The following is a 24,656-nucleotide window of genomic DNA, read 5'->3' as shown; positions in this document are numbered from 1 at the left end:
AATTATATCCTCCTCCGGAGGTCTTGAGAACTGTACCCCTTGTGTCGTTGCATTTATCCCAGCCGTTGTGTCCTTTCCTTCATTGATTTAGCATAGCGCGATTTGGCCAACGTTCGAGTGGAATCGGGCGGGATCGGGTTCTAATCGGGGAGTAACTGTTCGGACGCGGTAATACACCACCGCTCGGTCAATATAACATCTGTCCGCGATCCGCAACAATTGGTGTCGAGGAGTGAGATCGGACCCGAAGCGCGCTTCACGCGCTCGAAATTATTAACGGCGAAATTTGATTTTGTTTTACAAAAATAAAAACCCGAATTTTGAAAGTCGCGCTATGGCAGATCAAGACGGCTGGGTTCCGGTAGAGGAGAGTGAGGCAGGGTCGATCCAGGACCAAATTGAGGGACATGAGGAGAGCGAAGCAGTGAGGGCGGCAGGTTCACAAAATGGCGCCTCGCACATAGCTACGGCGGCCGCACCTGCTGCACAAGTGGGAGGGATGGCCCAAATGCAGGCCCTCATGGAGCAATTTATGGCGCAAATGCAGGCGTCCCTCAACCTGCAGAGTGAGCAAATGAGGGCTCAGAGTGAGCAAATGGGGGTAATGGGGAACCGGATGGATGCTCAGGGTGAGCGATTGGAGGGCCAAATGGGGGTAATGGGAAACCAAATGGGGGTAATGAGGGACGAAGCGAGGGGTACCGGTGAGGGGTTAGAACAAAGGATGGGGGCCCAGATCGGAGGGTTAGGGAGTAGAATAGAGGGATTAGACAATAGATTAGGGGAAATACAGGAGGGGTTAATGGGGGTAGAAAACAGAATGGCCGCTCAAGAGAATCAAATGGAAGGGATGCAAAAGGGGTTAGAGGGGTTAGAAAACAGTATGGAAGGCAAATTGAGGGACATGAGGGACCAAGCGGAAAGGGAAGTTTAAAAAATGGGGCAGCAGATAGAGGGGGTCAGAATGGGGGTAGAAACTAAATTGGATGCTCACAGGGAGGAAATGGAGCAAATGAGGGTGGCATCTGGGCAGGAGATGCAAGTGATGGGGGAAGAGATCAGAAGAGGGGTGAGTGAGGAGGTCGGAGGAGTGCGCGAGGAGGTGAGGCACTGTAAGGAGCGCATGGAGAAGGAGGTGAGAAAGGGGACTGTAAAATTGCAAGGTGGTATAGAGGAGTTGACGCTGGGAGTAGAACAACTGACAGTGGGACAAAAGGAGTTGGGGGACCAGGTAAAGAAGAACACAGCGGTAATAGAGGGTTTAAAATCGACACAGAAGGAGATGAAAAAGGACGTAGGGGTAATTAAAAAAGAGTGTCAGACGGTACATGAGGACCTGACGAGGAAAATGAACAAAGTGGTAGAGGTGATGGAGGTTAAAGAGCGGGAGGTGCGGGAGCACATAGAAAAAAATAAGGTGGAGTTAGAGGAAGAACTTAAGAGGGCGCACGAGGAGATGAAGGAGGTGAAGCAGAAATTAGAAGAAGTGGAAGAAGGGGTGAGCGAAATTAAGAAGCGACGGACAGAGGATAAGAAAGAGATAAAGGAGGAGTAAAAGAATTGGTCCAAAGTCTGTGTTCGGATCGTGATGATGTGCTCATTAACCGGATGAGGGATTCGCAGGTGATGGAGGAGAAGCGAAGAGAAAGAGGACCCGGTGTAAGTGGTGACCAATATGGTCGTGCGTATGATGCGCCAGGTGATTTAAGAAGCTTGGGGGTCGAGATAGACCCGGATGTTCGTGAGAGGCCAAGAGTGAGGTGTATGGCTGGTCCGGAGGGTATGGAACGAGGGTGCGAGCGAGAGGGTCCGGTGATGGGAGAGGTGCGAGGTGTGAGTGAGCAAGGTTGTGGTGGTATGGAATGGGTAGCGGGTTGCGGAAGTGTGACCCATGCATCGACACCAACAGGGGTAGTTGTTAGAGGGACAGGGGAGGCACGAGAGCCCCTTGGGGGTAATGTACTGTGGGGGCCCGGCCGGTTCGGCCCCGCGCTGACCCCGCAAGGGGCGACGCACGGGGTCCGGCAGGCGGGCAACGACTCGCATACGAGGTGGTCCCACAAGGTCCCACTCGCGCCGTATGACGGCAAGAGTGATCTACGCGCGTACCTGGCGCAGTTTGACTGTGTGTGTAAGGGCAACGGTTGGGGTGAGGACGAAGGTGGAGTACACCTGGTGGCCGCATTGCGCGGCGCGGCGGCGGAGGTGCTGACGGCATTACCACCGGGTGCTCTCACCCTGCCAGCCCTCCACGACGCCCTAATTAATCGATTCGGCATTGAACAGCAGAGCGAGCTTGTTAAAGCTCAGCTCGCGCTGCGAAAACGCAAGCCCCAGGAAGCCATCGGGGAACTTGCCCACGACATTCGCCGCGCAGTGGGGATCGCACATGCTAGCATGGCAGCGGATTCCCGGGAAAGCCTGGCGCTGGACCATTTTATCCAGGCCCTCCCGGATATTGAGCTCCGGCAACAGCTCGCCATGTGGCGCCCGCAGACTCTGAGCCAGGCGGCTGACGCTGCGGCCCGTTGGGAAGCAGCGAGGCCCCTGGCCCGGGGGAGCGAGCGTCACGCAATGGCGGTCCGCCAGGTGGGACCCCCGATGGAGGGCGGACCCCTTAGGGGGCCCGCCCCCGACGTGAGTCCTGACCTGGCGGGCATGGTCCGGAGGCTGGTGGACCAGCGCCTGGCGGGACCTGGACCATGGCAGGCGGCCCCGGAGGTGGCCCGCGGTGGACCACAAGCGGGTAATCCAATTCGGACCTACAGGGGGGGAAATTTGGAATTCCGGAGACAAGCACCTTATCAGGTGAGGTGCTATACTTGCAACCGTCTGGGTCACCTGGCGCGGCACTGTCGAGCCACGCGCCGGGATGATCCCCGGCGGTTGAGGTCCTCAACTCCGCCCAGGGGGGAGCGGGTTAGCCGACCCCAGACACCCCCCCGCCAGACCCCGGGAAACTAGAAGGTGTCGGGCACGTAGGGCGGTGTTCGGCAGAAGAGGATGGAGGAGAGCCCTCATTGACGCGACAGGTCATTTATTGTGGCCAGATTGGAACCGGTAGCCTGACAATCAGATGCAAAATTGCCGGCGTGGGGGTAGACGCCGTAGTGGACACAGGAGCTAGCGCCACGATCATCAGCCCTGTGGTCCTTGATTCGAGCGCAGGTGGCTGGGATAAGATCCAGCGCCTGCAAAATTATAGTTTGCAACTCGCTACCGGGGTAACGGCCCCGATCATAGGGCGTGGTTCTGTGACCCTCAAGTTAGGGTCGGTAAGGAGGGAGATAGATGTTTGGGTGGCGGAGGTGTGCGACCCATGTTTAATAGGGTTGGATTTGTTGACTGCCAGCGGTTGTAAAATCGACTTGTGCCGGGGGATCCTGCAGGTGGGAGTAGCAGAGCTGCCGTTAGGGGGAGTGAGCACGGCCGAGAGAGCGGAGCTGGAGGCTTCCGAGGCCGTGACCATTCCCCCAAGGGCCGAGGCGATAGTGCCGGCCCGGTGGGCAGCTCGCCCAACATGGCAGGAGTCCTGCGGCCTGGTCGAACCGGTGGCAGCGCAGTCCATACCGGGTTTAATCGTGGGCCGCACCCTTGTAAAAACGGACGGACCGGTAGTGGCCATCCGAGTAATAAATATAAGTACAGAACCACGCACTATAGTAAGGGGCACGAGGGTAGCTGGCTGCACCCCAGTTGAGGAAGTCGCGACAGTGAGGGGCGAGAACGTCCAGCCGAGCCGGCCCCGGGGGGAGCCTTCAATAAGAAGTAGGAATTGGCCCGATCCCATTTGCGAGATGGTAAATCGTAGTAGCGTAGAGTTGGGAGGTACCCAGAGGGAGGCCTTACACAAACTGGTTGGGTCCCATTTGGACCTCTTCTCCCTGTCCACCGAGGATATTGGACGTACGGGCCTGGTGAAACATCAGATCCACACCGGTGAGGCCCGGCCTATTCGTCAGGCCGCCCGACGGCTACCTTGGAGCAAGAGGGCGGAAGCTGACGAGCAGGTTGAAAAAATGCTCGACGCAGGCGTGATCGAGCCCTCGGGAAGTCCTTGGATGTCACCTGTTGTGCTGGTCAAAAAGAAGGATGGGACCACGCGGTTCTGCGTGGACTATCGCCAGCTAAACAACGTGACACTCAAGGACTCATATCCCCTGCCAAGGATTGATGACACCCTCGATGCCGTTGCGGGCTCAAATTGGTTCTCAACTTTGGACCTCAAGAGTGGGTATTGGCAGGTGGAGATGGATAGGGCAGGGAAGGAGAAAACGGCATTCTCCAAAGGTAAGGGACTGTATCAGTTTACTGTGATGCCGTTTGGTTTGTGTAACGCCCCCGCCACCTTTGAAAGATTGATGGAACATGTACTAGGCGGCATGCCATGGCAATCATGCCTGGTGTACCTGGATGACGTCCTAGTACATGCCAAAACGTTCCCCCAGGCAGTAGCTAATTTGGACCAGGTGTTCGGGTGCCTCAGACAGGCAGGGTTGAAGCTGAACCCGAGTAAGTGCACCTTGTTTGCCAAGGAGGTGGCCTATTTAGGCCACGTCATCGGTTGCGAGGGGGTAAAAACGGACCCAGACAAAATTAAAGCGGTAGAGGAGTGGCCCGCACCACGTACCATCAAAGAGGTGCGGGGATTTTTGGGACTCTGCTCCTACTACCGGCGCTTTGTGGCGAAATTTGCGGAGTTGGCCCGTCCCCTCCACCGGCTTACGGAGAAGGGGACGCGATTTAATTGGACACGGGAGTGCCACGAGGCCTTCCAAAAATTGAAGGGGTATCTAACATCCGCACCCCTTCTAGCTTACCCCACTAGCAACGGGGCATTTACCCTGGACACGGATGCGAGCCAGGAAGGATTGGGCGCAGTTTTGTCTCAGACACAGGAGGGCGTGGAGAGAGTGATTGGTTACTATAGTCGGGCCTTAAGTAGGCCCGAGCGAAATTATTGTGTCACTCGCAAAGAGTTATTGGCTATGCTGGCTGCCATGAACCATTTCCACCCGTACTTGTACGGGCGGAAATTTTTGGTTAGAACTGACCATTCCTCCTTGCAATGGCTCCTTCGGTTCAAGGAACCAGAGGGCCAAATTGCAAGGTGGTTGGAAAAGTTGCAGCAGTACGATTTTGATGTGGCCCATAGGGCCGGGAAGGCCCATGGTAATGCGGACGCACTCTCTCGGCGTCCTTGTCTGGGGGAAAACTGCAAATTTTGTGCGAGACACGAGGAGAGGGAACAATTGGGCGATTCGGACCCGCCCCTCGTTGTCCGGGCAACCCGGGTGAGAGGGCCAATTTTGCCACTAACCGCAGATGAGGAATTCGGAACTTTGGCATGGAGCACGGCCCAGCAGGAGGATCCTGTCCTGGGGCCAGTGTTCAATTGGGTCAAATTGGGGCAAAGACCAAAGGGGGAAGAGGTCACCCCCCTCGGGGCGCAAACAAAGGCGTATTGGGCTCAGTGGCAGACCCTGGAGTTGAAGGATAACATCTTGTATCGCAAGTGGGTGGAGGTTCCCTCTGATAAAACTTCCTGGCTGGTGGTAGTCCCAAATAAATTTAAGACCGATATATTGCAACAGGTGCATGGTACCCGCCCCGGCGGCCATTTGGGCAGGACAAAGACGACATCGCAGGTACGCCGGAGGTTTTATTGGGTGAATATGGGGCGCGACATACAGGACTGGTGTCGGAGATGCGACGCCTGTACTGCCAAAAAGGGACCAGCACGGAGGATGAGGGCCCCCCTTCAATTACACCAGGTGGGGGCCCCCCTAGAGCGGGTGGCCATGGATATCCTAGGCCCACTACCCCGCACCCGCCTAGGTAATAAGTACATCCTCGTTGTGATGGACTACTTCACCAAGTGGCCGGAGGCCTACGCCCTCCAAAAACCAAGAAGCAGGGGTGGTAGCGCAGGCCTTCGTGGAAGGATTTGTGTGCCGGCATGGGATTCCACAGGAGTTGCACACCGACCAGGGACGAAATTTTGAGAGCAAATTGCTAAAAGATGTGTGCAGTCTCCTGTCAATTCGGAAAACAAGAACAACGCCTTTAAGACCTCAATCTGACGGGATGGTGGAGAGATTCAACCGAACTCTAATCCAACAACTGGCACTGTTCACCGCCACCCGTCAGGATGACTGGGACGAACATCTCCCTTATTTGCTCATGGCCTACCGAACCAGCCAGCACGGGGCCACCGCATGCAGTCCAGCGTTGCTTATGTATGGGCGGGAGTTACGGGCTCCCGCCGACTTGCTATGCGGTCCCGTGCCAGACACAGTGGTTAACCCGCCGAGGGAGGGGTACGCACGTCACCTAGAGGAAGGCATGGAGCTAGTCCATGCCTTCGCCCGCCGCCAACTCCATCTGGCGGGGGAAAAGATGAAGCGCAGGTACGACCACCGGAGCCAGGGGAGTCAGTACACTCCGGGGATGAAGATTTGGTTCTTCAATCCCCGGAGGAGGAAGGGTAGGTGCCCGAAACTCACCTCTCCCTGGCAAGGCCCGGGGGTCGTCCTGTCGCAAGTCTGTGACGTGGTAGTAAAAATCAAAATGGGGCCACGAGCCCTCCCTCGGATCGTCCACGCCGACCGGATAAGGCCTTACACCGGCGAGCAGGCGCCCCCGTGGATTGCCTTGGCTTTAGATGCCGAGGCGGGACCCAGTACCTCTGAATAAGGGGGGCTTATTAGTGCCAGAGGACTGGGGGATTAATGAGCGATGGGCCCGGTGGGTAAGGGTGGCATCCCTGCCACCCTTCCCATGTGGTGGGGCAAATGCGCTATAGATTATGGGGTTGATGGCAGTGAAAACTAGCCCGGGTGGGTTAGGATATATCGTGTGTAGGGATCTAGCGAAGATGACATTAGGTGACGTTAAGGTTTAGTTAGTGACTGATACCTGTAGTGGGGACGCAGGTAGATTAGAGTGGATGATAATGACGTGGGAGCGCAATAGTTTAAAGGGACGACTGGGAAGCGCAAGTTTCAGAGGGGAGTAGTTAGATGAGATGATGCTGTGTGAGAACTGGACAGGTGTGTGGAGCAGTGGATGAGTAGTGAGTGTTGTGGATCAGCGCGAATGCGCTTGGGGGAGAGAAGGGTGCAGGCGGCACCAGGTGTGAGAGCACAGGTGTGCAAGTACAGGTGTGTGGAATATATGGAGCAGAGAATGAGTGGTGTGGAGAGAGTTGGAGTAAGTGGTACGGAGTGGTGTGCATAGTGCGAAGGTGTGGATGGGGGAAGAGTGGACCCCTTTCACGAGTACCCGGGGCGGGTAGTGTAAGTGTTAGGTAGAGGGTATAGGTAAATTGTGGTTGGATATTGGCATTTGTGGTGCGGTTGCAGAATGGTATTGTGGATGGGTGCATTAGTGTTGTGGAAATGGCTGGGCGTGTAGCCTGTTAGTGTGTGTAGTTGGTTTGGGCACTCCACCACTGTGAGGATGTCGGCCAGGTGAGGCCGCAGGTGGGCTCTGGGAGCCGTTAGTGTCAGTGGGTGCCTGAGGATCCCGGGTGTGGATCGGGCAGCCCATGCCAGAGAGGGCACTGAGGGGGTGAGAGTGCGAGAGGGCCTTCCCCAGTTAGTTAGGTTAGGGTGAGGAGCAGGTAAGCTCGGGTGGCAACTACAGTGGTGGAGGTGTGCAGGTGGGTAGACCTGCTGGGAGAGCTACACGTCACAGCCCAGAAATTGTGCGAGGGCACCGGGAGATGAATCGGGGGAGTGAGACCCCAAATTGAGAAGCACCACAGCTTGGTCAATGGGAATTGGTTTTTAGAACCCATAGTGTAAGTTGGCCAATGGATTGGCAGGGAAAGACCCCGGGTAATGTAAAGTTGTTAAAGTCATTTAGGAAATAGTTAGGATTGATGAACCTGTCGCACCATACGCAGCCACTTACCTGAGGTGATGATGATGACTCCACACCTGTGTTCCTTTGTTCTGTGTTGCAGGAAATAAGAATTGCTGTTTGGATTTGTGAGACGCATCACGACGTGGATAAGACATTGGGGTGATTCCATCTCTCCCTCCTTAGGAGGGACTGATGATGAATTGGTGATGGCAAATTTTGATGTTGAGTTGGAGATGGCAAATTTTGATGGGAGTTGGAAATGGCAAATTTGATTGGTTAGGAGGGAGAGAAGACGAATTTGGTTTATGGGAGGAACGGGGAAGACAGTAGGGACGGTTGTTTGATGTGTAAAGTAGATGTTTATGGGTAGTGTTGTGTTTTGTGGATACAGTAAGGGGTAAGGGAGGGGCAATGTAGGTTACCTGGTGGGGGGGGGGGGGGCGTACGGTAGGAACGTACCTGTCTCACCTGGTTCCCATGTGCCCCCAGTGTGCGTTACCTTACATTGCATGCACTTTTGCGCCCTTACCACCTTACTCACTTGTTTTCTTTTGTCTCCCACCTCCGAGGATCTGGCTTTGGGGCAGAGAGAGAGGAGAGAGAGGTGCTGGCTCTGCAGTTGTGGGCCTGTACTTTCGCTGCTTGCTGCCTGGATCGATACACCATATGGACCGCAATTTTTGTGGCCGCCCACCATGGACCGCAGTTCTTTTGCGGGCAAGCACCACCCGTTGATGGACCTCTGGGTCAACGTGGCACCTATGCCATACAGGTGAACCACTTATAGTTGGCCCCCCTGACGGCCACAATTCAGAAATGGACGCGGTTGGCGCCTTTCTTTATTTTTTAAGGAAGCCAGAAGGCCAAGTGCTCCATGAAGGCAAGACCAGCGGCAGAACATCGGCCGGCTGCGACACCACCGGTGACTATGAACACTTATTGGTGCACCGGATGGTGCTGACTGTGTGTATGGGGTGGTGCTTTTGGTGCTTGGATGGGGTGCTCTGCACATTATTAAGGGCCGTAAGGCCACAGGGCACTCGTGGGTTGGTGTATCGATGCTGGCATGCGTGCTCTCTCTATGCATAACATCTGCATGTGTTCCTCAAAGAACAGGTCCTGGATCGTAGTGTAAATATCAGTCTTGTGTAAATAATGCTCCCTACCGGCTGTATGTTTAGTTTGAGAATGCTTTCCGCGATTCGGTTATCCTGTGGGTGTGTTTCTGTGAGGAGAAGGGTGCAACGTCGCAGGGGGACATATTTACTCATTTGTGAACATCTGTAAAACTGTCGCACTCAGGGTTGAGTTAATAGTAGAGGGAACTACATCTGAGTGCCACACTAACGTAGGTAAAAATTTATCGGGTCGGGACGCCCCGAGGTAGAGAAGGGTGCAATGTTGCGGATATGGGATTTGGATCCATCCATATCCGCTTGTAAATATTCCCCTATTTCCCCAATACTTCCCAACTATCCCCAATCCCCCATTCCCTAGTCCCATTTTCTGTAAACAACACTCTGTAGACCCGACCTTCCCCTATTTCCCCCATTAAATGTCACATCCAGGTCCACCGCATCTCACGTAGACAACTATAGGACATCTTGCTAGTTATTCTTAGTCTATGTCAGTTAAGGACTCGTTTCCATTAATTCTGACTCTTCGTTGCACCAGAATGTGATTGTATGGCACCGTTAGAAAGTTTAGGACCTCCCAATACCTCCCCGCAGCTCTTCCTCATGGTACAACAACAACAACAACAACAGCGGCGGCGGCGCGGGGAGTGTGCGTCCTCACTCCGGCTTGGTTAGCCGCCATTGAACATGTGCTCCGACGGGGTTACCACGCAGGGGCTCGCTGTCAGCTCCTCGTCAAGGGCGGAGCCCGGTAACCCCCCGCACCCAATAGAAGCGGCGGACCGATTCCATCTGGGGCGGAGCCAACGAGCTGAGGGCGTGTCACTCCCCGCTGAGCATGCGCAGGAAGAGGGAGGTGACGTCAGATGCGCCCTCAGCTTGGAGAGAGAAGACGCCACCTCCGAGCGCTGAAATACCTCCCCGCATCTCTGGACCAGACCGCGTTTGATTCTGCCCCTGAGCCAAGGTGCACCTTGTGCTATCGACTGCCTGTCCTTCCCTGCCATCAATCCCCGTGTAAGTCAGTCTTGTCCCGTTTGTCTGTGGTCTGTCGGGGATAGATAAGACTGTGTCTAAGTGCCCATCTTTTCTGTGCTTTACCTCTTACCTTGTAATCTACCCCTTTTCTGCATCACCAATTATATCCTCCTCCGGAGGTCTTGAGAACTGTACCCCTTGTGTCGTTGCATTTATCCCAGCCGTTGTGTCCTTTCCTTCATTGATTTAGCATAGCGCGACTTGGTCAACGTCGGGTGGAATCGGGGTCTAGTCGGGGAATAACTGTTAGGTTGCGGCAATACCACCGCTCGGTAAATAACATCTTAATCCGCGATCCGTAACATACATACATACATACATACAGTGCCTTCAGAAAGTATTCACACCCTTTGACTTTTTCAGCTTTTGTTGTGTTACAGCCTGAATTTAAAATGGATTAAATTGAAAATAATTTTTGTCACTGATCTACGCAAAATACCCCCATAATGAGAAAGTGAAAACGTGTTTTTAGAAATTTTCACAAATTTATTGAAAATGAAATACAGAAATATCTAATTTACCAAAGTATTCTGTCCCCTGAGTCAATACTTCGTGGAAACGCCTTTGGCAGTGATTACAGCCTTGAGTCTTCTTGGATATGTCTGTATCGGCTTTGCACATCTGGATTTGGAGAGTTTCTCCCATTCTTCCTTTGCAGATTTGCTCAAGCACTGTAAAGTTGTATGGGGAGAGTAGGTGAACAGCAATCTTCAAGTCTTTCCACAGATTCTAAATGGGATTAAAGTCTGGGCTTTGGCTGGGTCACTCAATAACTTTCACGTTCTTGTTCTGAAGCCATTCCAGTGTTGCTTTGGCTGTTTGCTTGGGTTCATTGTCCTGTTGGAGCGTAAATCTTCACTGCAGTCTTAGGTCTTTTGCACTCTGAAGCAGGTTCTCTTCAGGGATTTGCCTGTATGTGGCTCCATTCATTGTTCCATCTATTCTTACAAGTCTCCCAGTCCCTGCCACTGAAAAGCATCCCCATAGCATGATGCTGCCACCACCATGCTTCACGGTAGGGATGGTGTTAGATTGGTGATGAGCTGTGCTTGGTTTCCACCAGACGTAGTGCTTTGCATTCAGGTCAAAGAGTTAAGTTTTTGTCTCATTACACCACAGAATATTTTGCCTCATGTTCTCTGTTTCTTTCACGTGCCTCTTTACAAATTCCGGGTGAGCTGTCATGTGCCTTTTTCTCAGGAGTGGCTTCCGTCTAGCCACTCTCCCATAAAATCTAGATTTGTGAAGTGCTGCAGCGACTGTTGTCCTTCCAGCACGTTCTCCCATCTCAGCTAAGGAACTCTTTAGCTCTGTCAGAGCGGTCATTGGTTTCTTGGTCACCTCCCTAACCAAGGTCCTTCTTGCTTGGTTGCTCAGTTTAGTCTGACGGCCAACTCTAGGAAGAGTCTGGATAGTTCCATATTCTTTCCATTTCCTCATGATGGAGTTCTGTGCTCTTGGGAACTTTCAACACTCTAGAAATAGTTTTATAACCTTACCCACAATGCCGCCTCACAATTTTATATCGGAGTTCTACGGACAGTTCCTTCCTGGTGTAGTTTCTGCTCTAATGTGCACTGTCAATTCTGGGACCTTATATAGAAAGGTGTGTTTCTTTCCAACTTATGTCTAATCAATTGAATTGGCCACAGATGGACTCCAATCAAATTGTACAGGCATCTCAAGGATGATCAAAGGAAATTGGATTCACCTGAGCTCAGTTTGGAGTGTCATAGCAAAAAATACTTATTGACTCGAGGTTAGTTTCGTTTAGCCTGATGTTGGCTTAGTGGTTAGGGTGCCGGCTTGGGATCCTAGGATCCTGGGTTCGAATCCCGGTCGATCGCTGAATTAACGCCAGGGGGGTTGACTCAGCCTGTCATCCTTCCGAGGTCGGCAAATTGAGTACCAGCTTGCTGGGATGAATGATCACGGTGTGTACCCCGATTTAGAATAGGTACACTGTATCCCTGCACATCGTAAGAGGCGACCAAGGGTTGGCGTCAGGAAGGGCATCCGGCCATAAAAACACTGCCTCAAACAGGGAACCATGATTGTCATGGGGCCCGCAAGGCTAACCCCCGCTATAGCGGGGAAAATGCCTTAAAACGATCATTCATTCATTCATTTTTCATTCACTCAAGGCATGTCAGCTTTTCATTTGAAATTAATTTGTAAAAAATTCCCAAAACAAAAAAATCTAATTTGGCATTATGGGTTATTTTATGTGTAGAACAGTGACTATAAAAATCTCAATTTATCCATTTTAAATTCAGGCTGAAACAATAAAATGTGAAAAAGTCAAGGTGCGTGAATACTTTTGAAAGGCAGTGTACACACATACATGTAGTGGACAAAAAAAATGGAAACACCTGGGTAAATGAGGGACACAAAGTGTATTGAAAGCAACGGCTTCCACACAGGTGTGGCCCATGTGCTATTTGAGCAAACAACATCCCAGCATGCTTAGGATCATGTATAAAATTGCTGCACAGGTCTGGTTGCCTTCAATAATCATGGTTAGCATTGCTGCAAGTTTGGCAGGAGCTTCAGTGACAAAGACAGCTTAACTTGCTGATGTTTCACGAGCAACAGTGTCTAAGGTGATGTCAGCATAAAACTCCGAGGGAAAGCCATAATTAGCAAAGTGCATCAGTGGGCAGAAGTACATACTCCAGGATCATGATATCCGTGCATTGATTTGAAGTGTAAGGCAAAGTATGTGAGCAACGTGCAGATATATTGACTAAATTTCAACCTGGGGCACAAGCAGCCAGTTTCATCAAGAACAGTTTGCCGAGAACACAGAGTGGGATACCATAGTCGAGTTGCAATGCACAAACAGCTCATTTCTCCTGGCAATGCATGTTTGGGGGTCCAGTGGTGTAAAGACCACAGGAAATGGACTACCGAGCAGTGGAGAAATGTGATATGGTCAGATGAATCATCCTTCACCATGTTGTCGACAAACAGACGAGTGCACGTGTGCCTCCAACCTGTAGAACTACACAACCTGAGTGTTTGGTTCTAACAGTAAAGGGTTCTGGTGGTTCTGTAATGTTGTGGGTGCATTTTGCCGGCATGGTTTGGGTCCAGTCATTCCCTTCGAAGGAACGGTCAATGCCAATTGCTACTTAATAGTACTGAGTGATCGGTCATCTTCACCCCATGTTGCAGCATTTCTTTCCTGCCGGGAGGGGTGTCTCCAGGATGGCAATGCCCCCATCAACAAAGCATGTGTGGTCGCCCAATAGTTTGATGAACATGGCACTGATGTTATCTATATGTCATGGCCTTCTCAGTCACCACATCTGAACCCAATGAAGCATTTATGGGATATTCTGGAAGAACATAGGAGATAGTGTTTTCCACCTTCATTAAACAGGTGCGAGTTGATTTACCTTCTCCTGGAAGAATAGTGCCGCATTCCTCCGACAGAATTCCAGATGCCGTGGACTCTATGCTCGGCGCATACAGGCCATACTGGCTGCACATGATGGCCAAACACCCTATTAAGTAACTTTACATTGGTGTTTCCATTTTTTGTCCACTACCTGCACATACATACATACATACATACATACATACATACATACATACCCAACAATGGGGTGGTCAAAACCCAATTTTGTACTGCGTTCCTGGATCTCAGCCTCAAGCCAGGGCTGTGGTCGCATCAGAAACTTCACAAACTGCGCGACCCACCACACAGGTGGGTCACCATGCAACCTCGCCACCCGAGGAGCCAGGTCTTCGGGAACGGCAAGCGGAAGGTAAGCGGGTCGTGGATGCAACGAGTCCACAATGGGGAGCTCAACCACTTGTACCTCACGATCATTCTCCTCACCTGGTGCAGGGAGAAAATGAGGTGAATGAATGAATGAATAAATGTACCAAAACACAAATCAGTAAGTCGTACTACACACACAACACCATGAAAAAGTTATCATTTTCCTTCCCACCGAAACTCACACCGACTTCCCATCGGAATTCAGAACTCTGAGCCTCACCTGCCCAGTGGCCTACATAGCGTCCTCTACGGTCCTTGCAGGTATCGCTCACAGGCAGGAAGACCTTTTCAAAACCGTAAGGGTTATACCGCCAACCACGTGACTCCAGCACAAGGGTACGGTGTGTGCCATATGCAATCATGAAGCAGTACACGACGTGATGCAGCTGGCAGCCAAAACCACAACCTTTGTTGATGTTACATACAAGCTTGCGTGCAGAGCTGCAGTCTGGAGGGTTCTGGAGAGAGATGTACAACGAAACTAATTTTTACAAGCTAAACAATGGCCGTTATGAAAACATTTTTGTCGGCCTGTTTGGTGTCTCTGTCTGAGCTCATGTTGATATCCAAGATTCAAATCCTGAAGTGTTGATTTGTCCATTCTTTACTAACATTCTTTACTAACATACTAACATAACATTCTTTACTAACATTCATTTACGAACTTTACATTCTGATCCCCCCCCCCCTTCCCATGCCTCCTCCCCCCAAGCCCTCTCCCTTCCACACATCTCCCTGCTCTCAAATGTTGTGTTTGTGTGCTTCACCTTCTCTCCCCATCTTGTTTTCCGCTCCCGCTTTTTATATATTTTGTTTGTCTGGTTGATTTGTTTGTGAAGTAAATGTTAGCTCTTTCACGAGCCTCGATTCAGTATACAAAAAAAAAAAAAAAAAAAAAAAAAAAATGCCCTTGTAATTAATGTACAAGTATACTGAATGTCCTAATTTTGTTATCCTGTGTGTGATCGAAGTGTAAGCTAAACCCACAAGCCTTTGAGACTTGTTCATGAAAAATTTTTTTTATGATGAGTGACATTTACATCATTTCGGTATTATCAAAATTCCATTGTAGTACTTTTTAATTTTACTTTATTTATGGGATGTGGATGTTTCTGGCAAAGTGAGAATTTATCGTTCATCACTATTTTCTCCAAAAAGGCGATGATGGGTTGCCTTCTCGAACTGCTGCAATTCATTAAGTGATGGCGAACTCAATGAGTTCTAGTATTTTGACTCACTTTGATATTGCCATTCTTTCATTGTCACTATTATTTGAGAAGTGTCTATTTGTTACCGCCGCCAACAAAAGTGGGCGTAGGTTAGCTTTTCATCCCTGTCTGTCTGCTTGTCTATCTGTATGGTTACGGGGTCCTCCCCTATCCCCTGGTCTCGGTAAACCTCCGAACCCCGAGAGGGTCCCCGGCAGAAAGATATGTTATCCTTGGTTGAAATCAATCAATAATGAAACCCTCAATGAAACCATCAAATGAAACAAGCAAATCAATAATGAAACCACACCAAGGGTTATGAACAAACAATAATATATTATAAATCACACCGGAATCACGACACAAATACTAAGCAATTCACCCTACAATCACTATCTTAAGATGGTACCACCTTATCTAGTCCTTTAACCCAAACTCACGGCACTCCCACAATATCTCTGTACCCCTCCAAGGCGAAGTCGATTCGCTCCAGCGATCGTTGGATCAATGCCCGATCAAAATCAATTGAGGCGTGGACGATCGAAGCAACCCAGAGGTCACGTGGTCCAACACCCAGCAAAATAGCGGTGGAATGGAAAACCTCCCAAAGACGTGCTCTGACGTACACGTTTATGGTTCAATCAGCGAGTCTCCTTATAATCCTTCAAAAGCCACTTTCTGGCACAGCCGTCCCCGGCAACCCACCGGGGAATAATGCCCGGCCGACGTGACAAAAACCTCCTTCACTGAAGGCAGCGCGCGTGGCTAAATGGCGGACGGCTTTCACTCGAGCCGGGGCTTCGAGGCAAGGATACTCCGGAACCTCAATGCAGATACCTGACTACGCAGGCTCCACAGCACTCCAGCGATATCACCTATCGCACGAACTTCCTTTCAAGGACTCAAAGTTCACTCACCCTGTACGCTCGACCGCTCGGTACGGAGCTTCAACCAAGATCGTCTTTTAACTTCTCTCCACGCCTCTTCCTCCTCGCTCCCTCCGTCTTCCGGCTCACGATCCGATTTCCGGCCACATTTTACCAGGAGCGCTTTTTAACCTTTTCACCACAATAACCATTTCCTTTAAACAATAATAACCGCCGTTTCCTTTCCAACCACGATAATAATAATACTACATCACCAGCAAGGTTATAAGTGGATGACAACCACACCCACAGAAGGGCCGAATCCGTAACAGTATGTTTGACTGTCAACAGGATATCTCAAAGTTGTGGATGCATTCAGACGAAATGTGGTGGAGAGTTTGGGGATGTAACAAGGATGAAATGATTCGATTTTGGTGAAGATCGAGATCTTGATACTACAATTTTTAAAGTAATTCTTCACCATTGAGAAAAAAACTATTTATAGGACCATATCTCAAAAAGTTATAGATGGATTCAGACGAAACCTGGTGGGTAGGTTGGGTGTATGACAAGGAATAATTGATTCGATTTAGGTGAAGATCCGAATCGGGATCCGGATACAATAATTTTTTTAAGTGATCCGTCACCATTGAGCAATGGGCCAAAAACGATGCATAGCATGATATTTCAAATATTTGTGGGCAAGTTATGACAAAACTAGGTGGATGAGTTGGTTACGTGACAAGAACAAGCCAATTAAATTTTAGTTCAGGTCCGAATCCAGATCCGGCCTATCAGTGGGATACAAAACGTAAACTGTTCGGCCTGGCGGGGGTGTGCGCTCTAAAAAGTGCCGTTCTACTTTTGTTTGTGTGTTTGACTTCAACCTGGATGAAATGATTTGAAAACTGGTGGTTGAAGTGCTTGGGAAGATTTTTTTGGGGTAAAAAAAAAAAATCATAGTCCCTGGGGTTCAGGGTCAGGGAGGACCTCAATTATTCGATGTAAATATGTATGGCATAGTGGAACTCCCATTAAAAAAATAAAATAACCACCTTTAGAGGCCATTTTTCCCCGCAAAGCGGGGGTTGGCCTTTTTCGGGAACCGTGGTTGTTGTTGTTTTTTGGTCCCCTTTTTGAAGCAATGTTTTATGGCCGGATGCCCTTCCTGACGCCAACCCTTTTTGCCACCTTTAACGACAAACAGGGAATTACCAGTGAACTGGTACTCAATGAGGAACTCCCATTGTTATAGGGATTACAGGTTACACAGAAACATGCCAATTCTAGGGTAATTAACCAGTCTTACTGTAGGCTCTAGGGGGTAGTTCGTGTCCATCGCAAATGTACGAAGTTACCCATGATTTTATTGTTGTACATATCAAGGCCTTTCAAAAAGGTTTGGGTGACAGGCCCAAATCTGTATACGTTTTGCTACAGACCCCCCCACTAAGTATACATGAGAAAATCTTATTTTCTCAATAACTCAGCCAATACACATCCAAACTTAACAAACAAGGTGTCTATACCCATGTTTTCAGGGTCAGGGATTATGATACGGTTGGTTTTGTTATGATTGGAGTCATTATGATGTCATCAATATGCAAATTAGATCCAAAATCCGCCTTAAAATGGGTCATTTGCTCGAAGAATAAATATATGATTAACATAGCCTCTTAAAAGTAGTCAATGAACATGCACACATTGATTGGAATGTTTAAAACTTATCTAGGGTGACTGCTAGCATCATCATTTGGGTTATGAATGAGTATACATACCATCTTTTGATATTCAAATTAATTGAAAACAAAACTGAAAAATCTTGTTTTCCCTTATGACTCGATCCACTCGCACCACAGCTCAATGGACAATGAATCCACACCTATGTTTTCATGGACAAGGATCATGATTGGTCTATTTTAATTTGGATTGGGTAAGAAACAATGTCAGTTATTAGTTAGGGTGTCTATCACGAAATTGGTGTTTTTTTTTTTTTTGTAATTGGTACATTTAAAGAACTTCCTTTAACGAATCAACCCGTTGTAATCCGCTTTTTTTCTTATCTTTTCAGATAAATTCTGAAGACGAGTCCTAATCAACAATCAGCAATGGAATCTGTGCGGCTTTCAGGGTCTGGAGCTGGTGATTTTGACCAGACAAAGTGTGTGATCTGTCAACAGCAAACGCAGGAAAAATTGATCAGCACACCCAATGGGTGTAAACGAATACGGGAAGCTAGTGACACACGAAACGACTCTGTAACAAAACGCATAAAACTGATGCCAGTCGAGAGTGACTTCTTCTATCATGTTTCAAACGAGTGCTGCAAGAAGTACACCAATGCAAATCTGCTCAGACGCATCCAGGAAGGAGGGAAATCGCAGAAAACACCGCTGTCCTCAGAAGAAACTGGCAGTCCACATGGGGTTGCGACTCGTTCTCACTCCGCTGTACGTTCACCTCCAAATCCTGCAGATGCTCGAAGTGTTAACTACTTGATGAACTGCATCATTTGTGACAAGAAGTCACACAAACGGGACTTCACAAAATATCGTATATCCGAGTCGAATCGTGCTACTTCACTTTTAGAAGCAGCAAACTTCTTCCAGGATGACATTTTCAGTCTAACTTGTGACCTCCAGGATGAGCATGCAGTTTTTGGAGCTGACTTGTATTATCACAAACCTTGCATGACATTATACCTCCAAAAGTTCGAGCATGCTTCACGCTCAACTGGCGGCCCACCGGAGCTGAACTCCAAGCAGCGTGCATGGGGCGATATCGTGTCCGAGTTAGAAGAGGGACTGAAAAGTGGCAATGGTTATGAACTCAGTGCAATCAGAGACCGATTGAATAGACTTGTTGATGACGAGCATCAATTTCGAAATAGAGACGAAGATTTTTTTTTTTGAGACACTTTGGTAGTAGCATTGATTTCACATATCCTGACGAGGTGCGCAAGTCTTTGATGGTTATTAGTGTGCCATGTAATCGAGCAGATGTTTTGGCAGAGCGTATTCGCTCCATTGATCCTATACAGGTATGTGCCAGTGTGCTGAGGCAAAGTCTAGATAGTCATGATTTTGACTTAGATGATAGATTCGGTGATGCTCAAGTATGAGAATACCAGAACCGGTACTTAGACTTTTAGGATATTGATACAATTTTAATCCAGGGACATACCCCAAGGCAGCTGAAGCTGTAATGACGGAGACAGATCCTACAGCAGAAGATGTAGATGATGAGTTAGATGATGCAGATGAAACAAAGAATCGTCAGGGTTGGAATAACAGTGATTGTGAACAGACTGCTGATGGTTGCCTCTCTGCTCAACGCTGCAGGAAGATCCAAGCTCTGTTTCAGACTATGTACTATGTACATCATTGTGGCAGAAAGAGAACGCCAATGCATGTAATGAATGCTGAATCAGCTCAGTCTCGGGCATGGAGGGAAAATCCTCACCATTATCTTGAATCGCCAAGGGCTTGCGCTAAGCTATGCAGAACTGCGACGATACCAGTATGACATTGCAACCTGCACTGCACAGCAGAATAAACAGCACGTTGCGCTACCAGCTCATTTTGATCCTGGAGAATTCACATCATCGGGCTTTGACAACTGGGATCATGAAGGTGCTGGTGTGTCTGAGCATGACACGGTCTGTGTTCTTTTCCAGGACAAACCTAGTTCCCAGAGATTCAAGCCCAAACGGTCCGATACATTGGTCGAACATGGCCCGCAGGCTTTTAAGGAAACGCTCCCATGCCAGATTCTTCAAGAGTTCGAAGCACGTGTGAAACGACCTGACCTTCCAAGTTCGTTCAAGGGCAATGATGAACTCTACAAATCTGATGACCCAGAAAAATGACTGTTATGATACCGACATCGAGGCTGTAATGGGCACAGTGAGTGCACAGCCGATCAAGAGCCTGTACTTTATGTGTCTTTGCTATAATTATGATGTAAATAACTTTTCATTTACATGTTTAATATCAATGTTGTTTTGTTACCTTAACATTTTAACAATAAAATGAGATTCTTCAATAATGATGGCTTCTAATTAGCATAATTAACGTATTATTGATACAGTTTCTTACCCAATCAAAATTAAAATAGACTAATCATGATCCTTGTCCATGAAAACATAGGTGTGGATTCATTGAACATTGAGCTGTTAGGGTTAGGGTGAGGGTTGGATTCATTGTACATTGAGCTGTGGTGCAAGTGGATCGAGTCATAAGGGAAAACAAGATTTTTCAGTTTTGTTTTCAATTAATTTGAATATCAAAAGATGGTATGTATACTCATTCATAACCCAAATTATGATGCTGGCAGTCACCCGAGATAAGTTCTAAACATTCCAATCAATGTGTGCATGTTCAATGACTACTTTTAAGAGGCTATGTTAATCATATATTTATTCTTCGAGCAAATGACCCATTTTAAGGCGGATTTTGGATCTAATTTGCATATTTATGACATTGTGGCGGACACAAAAGCCCACTGGCGTGGTGACATCATTCCGCGCACCAAGTGGGTGGTGGCCACGCCCGAGGGGTAGGCATGGCCTCATGATATACACCGGGCACGCAGCCCGGAGCGCGCCAGTGTTACAGTGAGCTCCTGAAATAAAGACGCTTATAAGTTACCGCTTGTCCGCTTCCTCCTTGCTCGCAAGCAGCGCGCGTAACGCCGCGCTTTACTGGTGACCCCCTTGACGTTGGATCTGCCGGAGCGATCCTTCCACACGCGACGCCATTGCCATGGCCAACTTCATCAAACTTCCCGAATTTTGGGAGGCTCAGGCCGAAGTCTGGTTCATCCAGGCCGAAGCCCAATTTCAGCTTCGGCGCCTCACCGGCGATGACACGCGCTATTGCCACGTCGTCGCCTCCCTCGGGCCCGGCACGGCCGCTCGAGTTGTGTCCGTCCTTCGCCACCCACCGGACGGCCACAAGTACGAGACACTCAAGCGGCTACTCCTAGCCACGTTCGGCCTCACGGACGACGCACGGGCCGACCACCTCCTGGATCTCCCCGAGCTCGGTGACACGCGCCCGTCGGTCCGAATGGACCATATGCTGTCACTGTTGGGCGACGAAGCCCCCGGTTCTCTATTCCGGGTGCTTTTCCGTCGCCAACTTCCAGCGCAGGTTCGCCTCGCGTTGGCCGGGACCGGGCTAACGGAACCCCGAGCATTGGCAGCCGAGGCGGACAAGTACTTCGCCGCTTCGGACACGCGGGCGAGAGTCGGCGTGGCCGTCACGGCCCTCGTGGCTGATGCTGCTGATGCTGCTGCTGATGCTGCTGATCCACAGCATCAGCTTATACAGCATACGCAGCATGCTGATACGCACCTCGTGACCGCCGCCACGCCCCGCCCACCGCCGCGGCGAAAACCGCCACCGCGGGGAAACCCGCCAACTCCACCGGCCTGGCGGAGCCAGCCGCGCTCCTCCAGCTCCACCACCTGGTGCTGGTTCCACGCCAAGTTCGGCCATGCAGCTCGGCAGTGTCATCCGCCATGCTCCTTCAACAGGTCGGGAAACGCCTGGGCCGGCGCTCAATAGTGGCGATGAGCGCCGGCCGTTCGAGCAGCCTGCTGTACATAACGGACACCTTCTCCGGGCGCCGTTACCTGTGCGACACGGGAGCGCAGGTGAGTGTCGTTCCCGCCGGCACGTCAGACAAGCACACCGCGGGTGGGGGCCCCGCGCTGCTTGCCGCGAACGGGACGCCCATCCGTACGTACGGAAAACGCTGCCTCTCTCTGCGGTTCGGAGGGCAGGTTTTCCGATGGACGTTCGTCACCGCCGACGTGCCCATGGCACTGCTTGGCGCGGACTTCCTGTGCGCTAATGGGCTCCTGGTCGACGTCAAGCGCAGACGTCTTGTCCAGGCCGAGACGTTCAGCTCGCTCGCTTGTGCATTGCCCAGCTCAACGAGCGGCTTGCCAAGCGGCTTGCCGAACGGTTCGGTTCCGGCCACGTTGGTCTGTACGCTTCCGGCAGCGGACGCATTCACCCGCCTCCTCGCCGGCTTCCCGGCCCTCACGCGGCCCACCTTCTCGGCGGGGGCCGTCAAGCACGGGGTGGCCCATCACATCCCCACCGTCGGGCCACCGGTCTACGCCCGGGCACGCCGCCTCGAGCCGACGAAGCTGGCGGTGGCAAAAGCGGCGTTCGCTACCCTGGAGCGACTCGGCATCGTTCGGCGCTCAGAGAGCGCTTGGGCGTCGCCGCTGCACATCGTGCCGAAGCCCGGCGTGGGGGATGGCGACCGTGCGGGGACTATCGCCGTCTCAATGACGCCACGACTCCCGACCGCTACCCCGTCCCCCACATTCAGGACTTTTCCGCCCGTTTGGCGGGCATGTCCTTCTTCTCGAAGGTGGACCTCATACGCGGCTACCATCAGGTCCCCGTCAGGCCGGAGGACGTCCCGAAGACGGCGGTCATCACGCCATTCGGACTCTTCGAGTTCCTGCGCATGCCCTTCGGTCTGAAGAATGCGGCTCAGGCGTTCCAGCGACTGATGGACAGCGTCCTGCGTGACTTGGATTTTGTCTACGTCTACCTGGACGATATCCTCGTCGCCAGCGCTTCCCGCGAAGAGCACCTACGCCACCTCCGCACGCTCTTCGAACGCCTGGGCCAGCATGGCCCGATTGTGAACCCCGCAAAGTGCCGGTTCGGCGCCACCATAATCGATTTTCTGGGGCACCGTGTCACCAGGCACGGAGCCGTCCCCCTGCCGGCCAAGGTGGAGGCGGTGAAGGGGTTTCCGCGCCCCCGCACGATCAGAGGGCTGCAGGAGTTCCTGGGCATGGTGAACTTTTACCATCGGTTCCTGCCCCGTATCGCCCAGCTCCTGCGCCCCCTGCACGAAGCTCTCCGAGGTAAGCCGGGCAAAGGCGACGTTACCTGGACCGAGCAGATGGACACAGCGTTCACGGGCGCGAAGCTCGCCTTGGCTAACGCCACCATGCTCGCGCACCCGGGCCCCGATGCACCGATCGCCCTCACCACCGATGCCTCGGACTACGCGGTGGGCGCGGTGCACGAGCAATGGGTGCGTGGAGCTTGGCAACCGCTGGCGTTCTTTAGCCGGCAGCTTCGCCCGCCCGAACGCCGTTACAGTACCTTCGACCGCGAGTTGCTCGGGCTTCACTTGGCGGTCAGGCACTTCCGCCATCTGCTCGAGGGCCGTGCGTTCACTGCCTTCGTCGACCACAAGCCGCTGATCTTCGCGATGGGCAAGGTCACCGAGCCGTGGTCGGCCCGGCAGCAGCGTCACCTCTCGGCCGTGTCCGAGTACACGACGGACATCCAGCACGTCGCGGGGAAGGACAACCCGGTGGCGGATTGCCTTTCCCGGGCCGTCGCCCACGCAGTCCACCTCGGCATCGACTATGCCCGGATGGCAGCGGACCAGGCCGCTGACCCCGACGTCCAGGCCTTGCGGACCGCCGTCACGGGCCTCCGCGTCACCGAGGTGGCGTTCGACGGCGCGGGCGCGGCCCTCTTGTGCGACGTCTCCCTCGGGCGTCCTCGCCCCATCGTGCCCGCGGGCTGGCAGCGCCAGGTGTTTGACGCCATCCACGGCCTGTCCCACCCGGGGGCGAGGGCCTCCCAAAGGCTGATCGCCGACAAGTTCGTCTGGCATGGCCTCCGGAAGGCCGTCCGCGGCTGGGCCAGGACGTGCCTCGCGTGCCAGCGCGCCAAGGTGCACCGGCACACCCAGGCCCCGTTGGCCCCGTTCACGGTGCCGGAACGCCGGTTTGACCACGTCCACGTGGACCTGGTGGGACCTCTGCTCCCCTCGCGGGGTTTCACCTACGTCCTCACCGTGGTGGACCGCACCACCCGGTGGCCGGAGGCCGTGCCCTTGGCGTCGACAACGGCGGCCGATGTCGCGCAGGCTTTCATCGCCACCTGGGTCGCCCGGTTCGGCGCCCCCTCAGACATCTCGTCCGACCGCGGCCCCCAGTTCACCTCGGAGCTCTGGGGGGCGGTCGCGCAGGGGCTCGGGGTCCGGCTGCACCGAACCACGGCTTACCACCCCCAGGCTAACGGCCTGTGTGAGCGATTTCACCGCTCATTGAAGGCCGCGCTCCGGGCCACCCTCCGCGACGGCGGCTGGGTCGACAGGCTCCCCTGGGTCCTGCTGGGCCTCCGGACGGCGCCCAAGGAGGACCTGCGCGCATCCGCGGCGGAGTTGGTCTTCGGGCAACCGCTGCGGGTGCCGGGCGAGTTCCTCCCCGACTCCACGGCACCATGGTCCGCGGCACAGCAGCGCTCCGCTCTGCAAGAGACCGCCCAGAGGTTCGCCCCGGTGCCAACGGCATGCCACGGGCACCCACCGATGCACGTCGCCCCGGAGCTTCGCACGGCGGAGTACGTCTTCGTCCGCCACGATGCCCACCGGACACCACTGCGGCCCCCGTACGACGGGCCTTTCCGCGTGCTGGAGACCGGGGCGAAGCACTTCACCCTGGACATCGGCGGTACTCCTGACCGCGTTTCGGTAGACCGCCTCAAGCCGGCCCACCTCGACGTGGACCATCCACCGCCAGTGGCCCGACCCCCACGTCGGGGCCGCCCCCCTGCGGGCGGACCCCCGGCACCGCCCAGCCCCGCCGCCACGCCGCCCCCCGGTCCTGCACCCATCCCAGGGGCAGCCAGGGGCATCCCACCTGGCATCCCTACACCCCGGACGCCGCCGATCGCCAGGGGGCGCTTCGGCCGGG

General features: G+C 52.2%; 1 protein-coding gene across 6 annotated transcripts in view; it reads right to left on the bottom strand.

The window, feature by feature from the left end:
* FUT8 (fucosyltransferase 8) overlaps positions 1 to 24,656 on the bottom strand; it is a 201,369-nt gene that overhangs the window by 20,113 nt on the left and 156,600 nt on the right. For 5 of the 6 annotated variants that reach the window (XR_010986755.2, XM_068133799.2, XM_068133808.2 and 2 more), the window contains 2 exons: positions 14,054 to 14,291; positions 13,644 to 13,890 (listed from right to left, as the gene is read on the bottom strand). Coding sequence is in view for 5 of the 6 variants with exons in the window: in XM_068133799.2 (XP_067989900.1) it covers positions 13,644 to 13,890; positions 14,054 to 14,291 (485 nt within the window). In the remaining variant the exon portion in view is untranslated. The remainder of the gene's footprint in view (positions 1 to 13,643; positions 13,891 to 14,053; positions 14,292 to 24,656) is intronic. The other variant, XM_068133841.2, reaches the window with a different exon arrangement.

Source organism: Myxine glutinosa, chromosome 1, assembly GCF_964187855.1.
Source record: "Myxine glutinosa chromosome 1, kmMyxGlut1.1, whole genome shotgun sequence".
Lineage (NCBI taxonomy): Eukaryota > Metazoa > Chordata > Myxini > Myxiniformes > Myxinidae > Myxine > Myxine glutinosa.
This window is presented reverse-complemented; position numbering and strand designations above follow the sequence as displayed.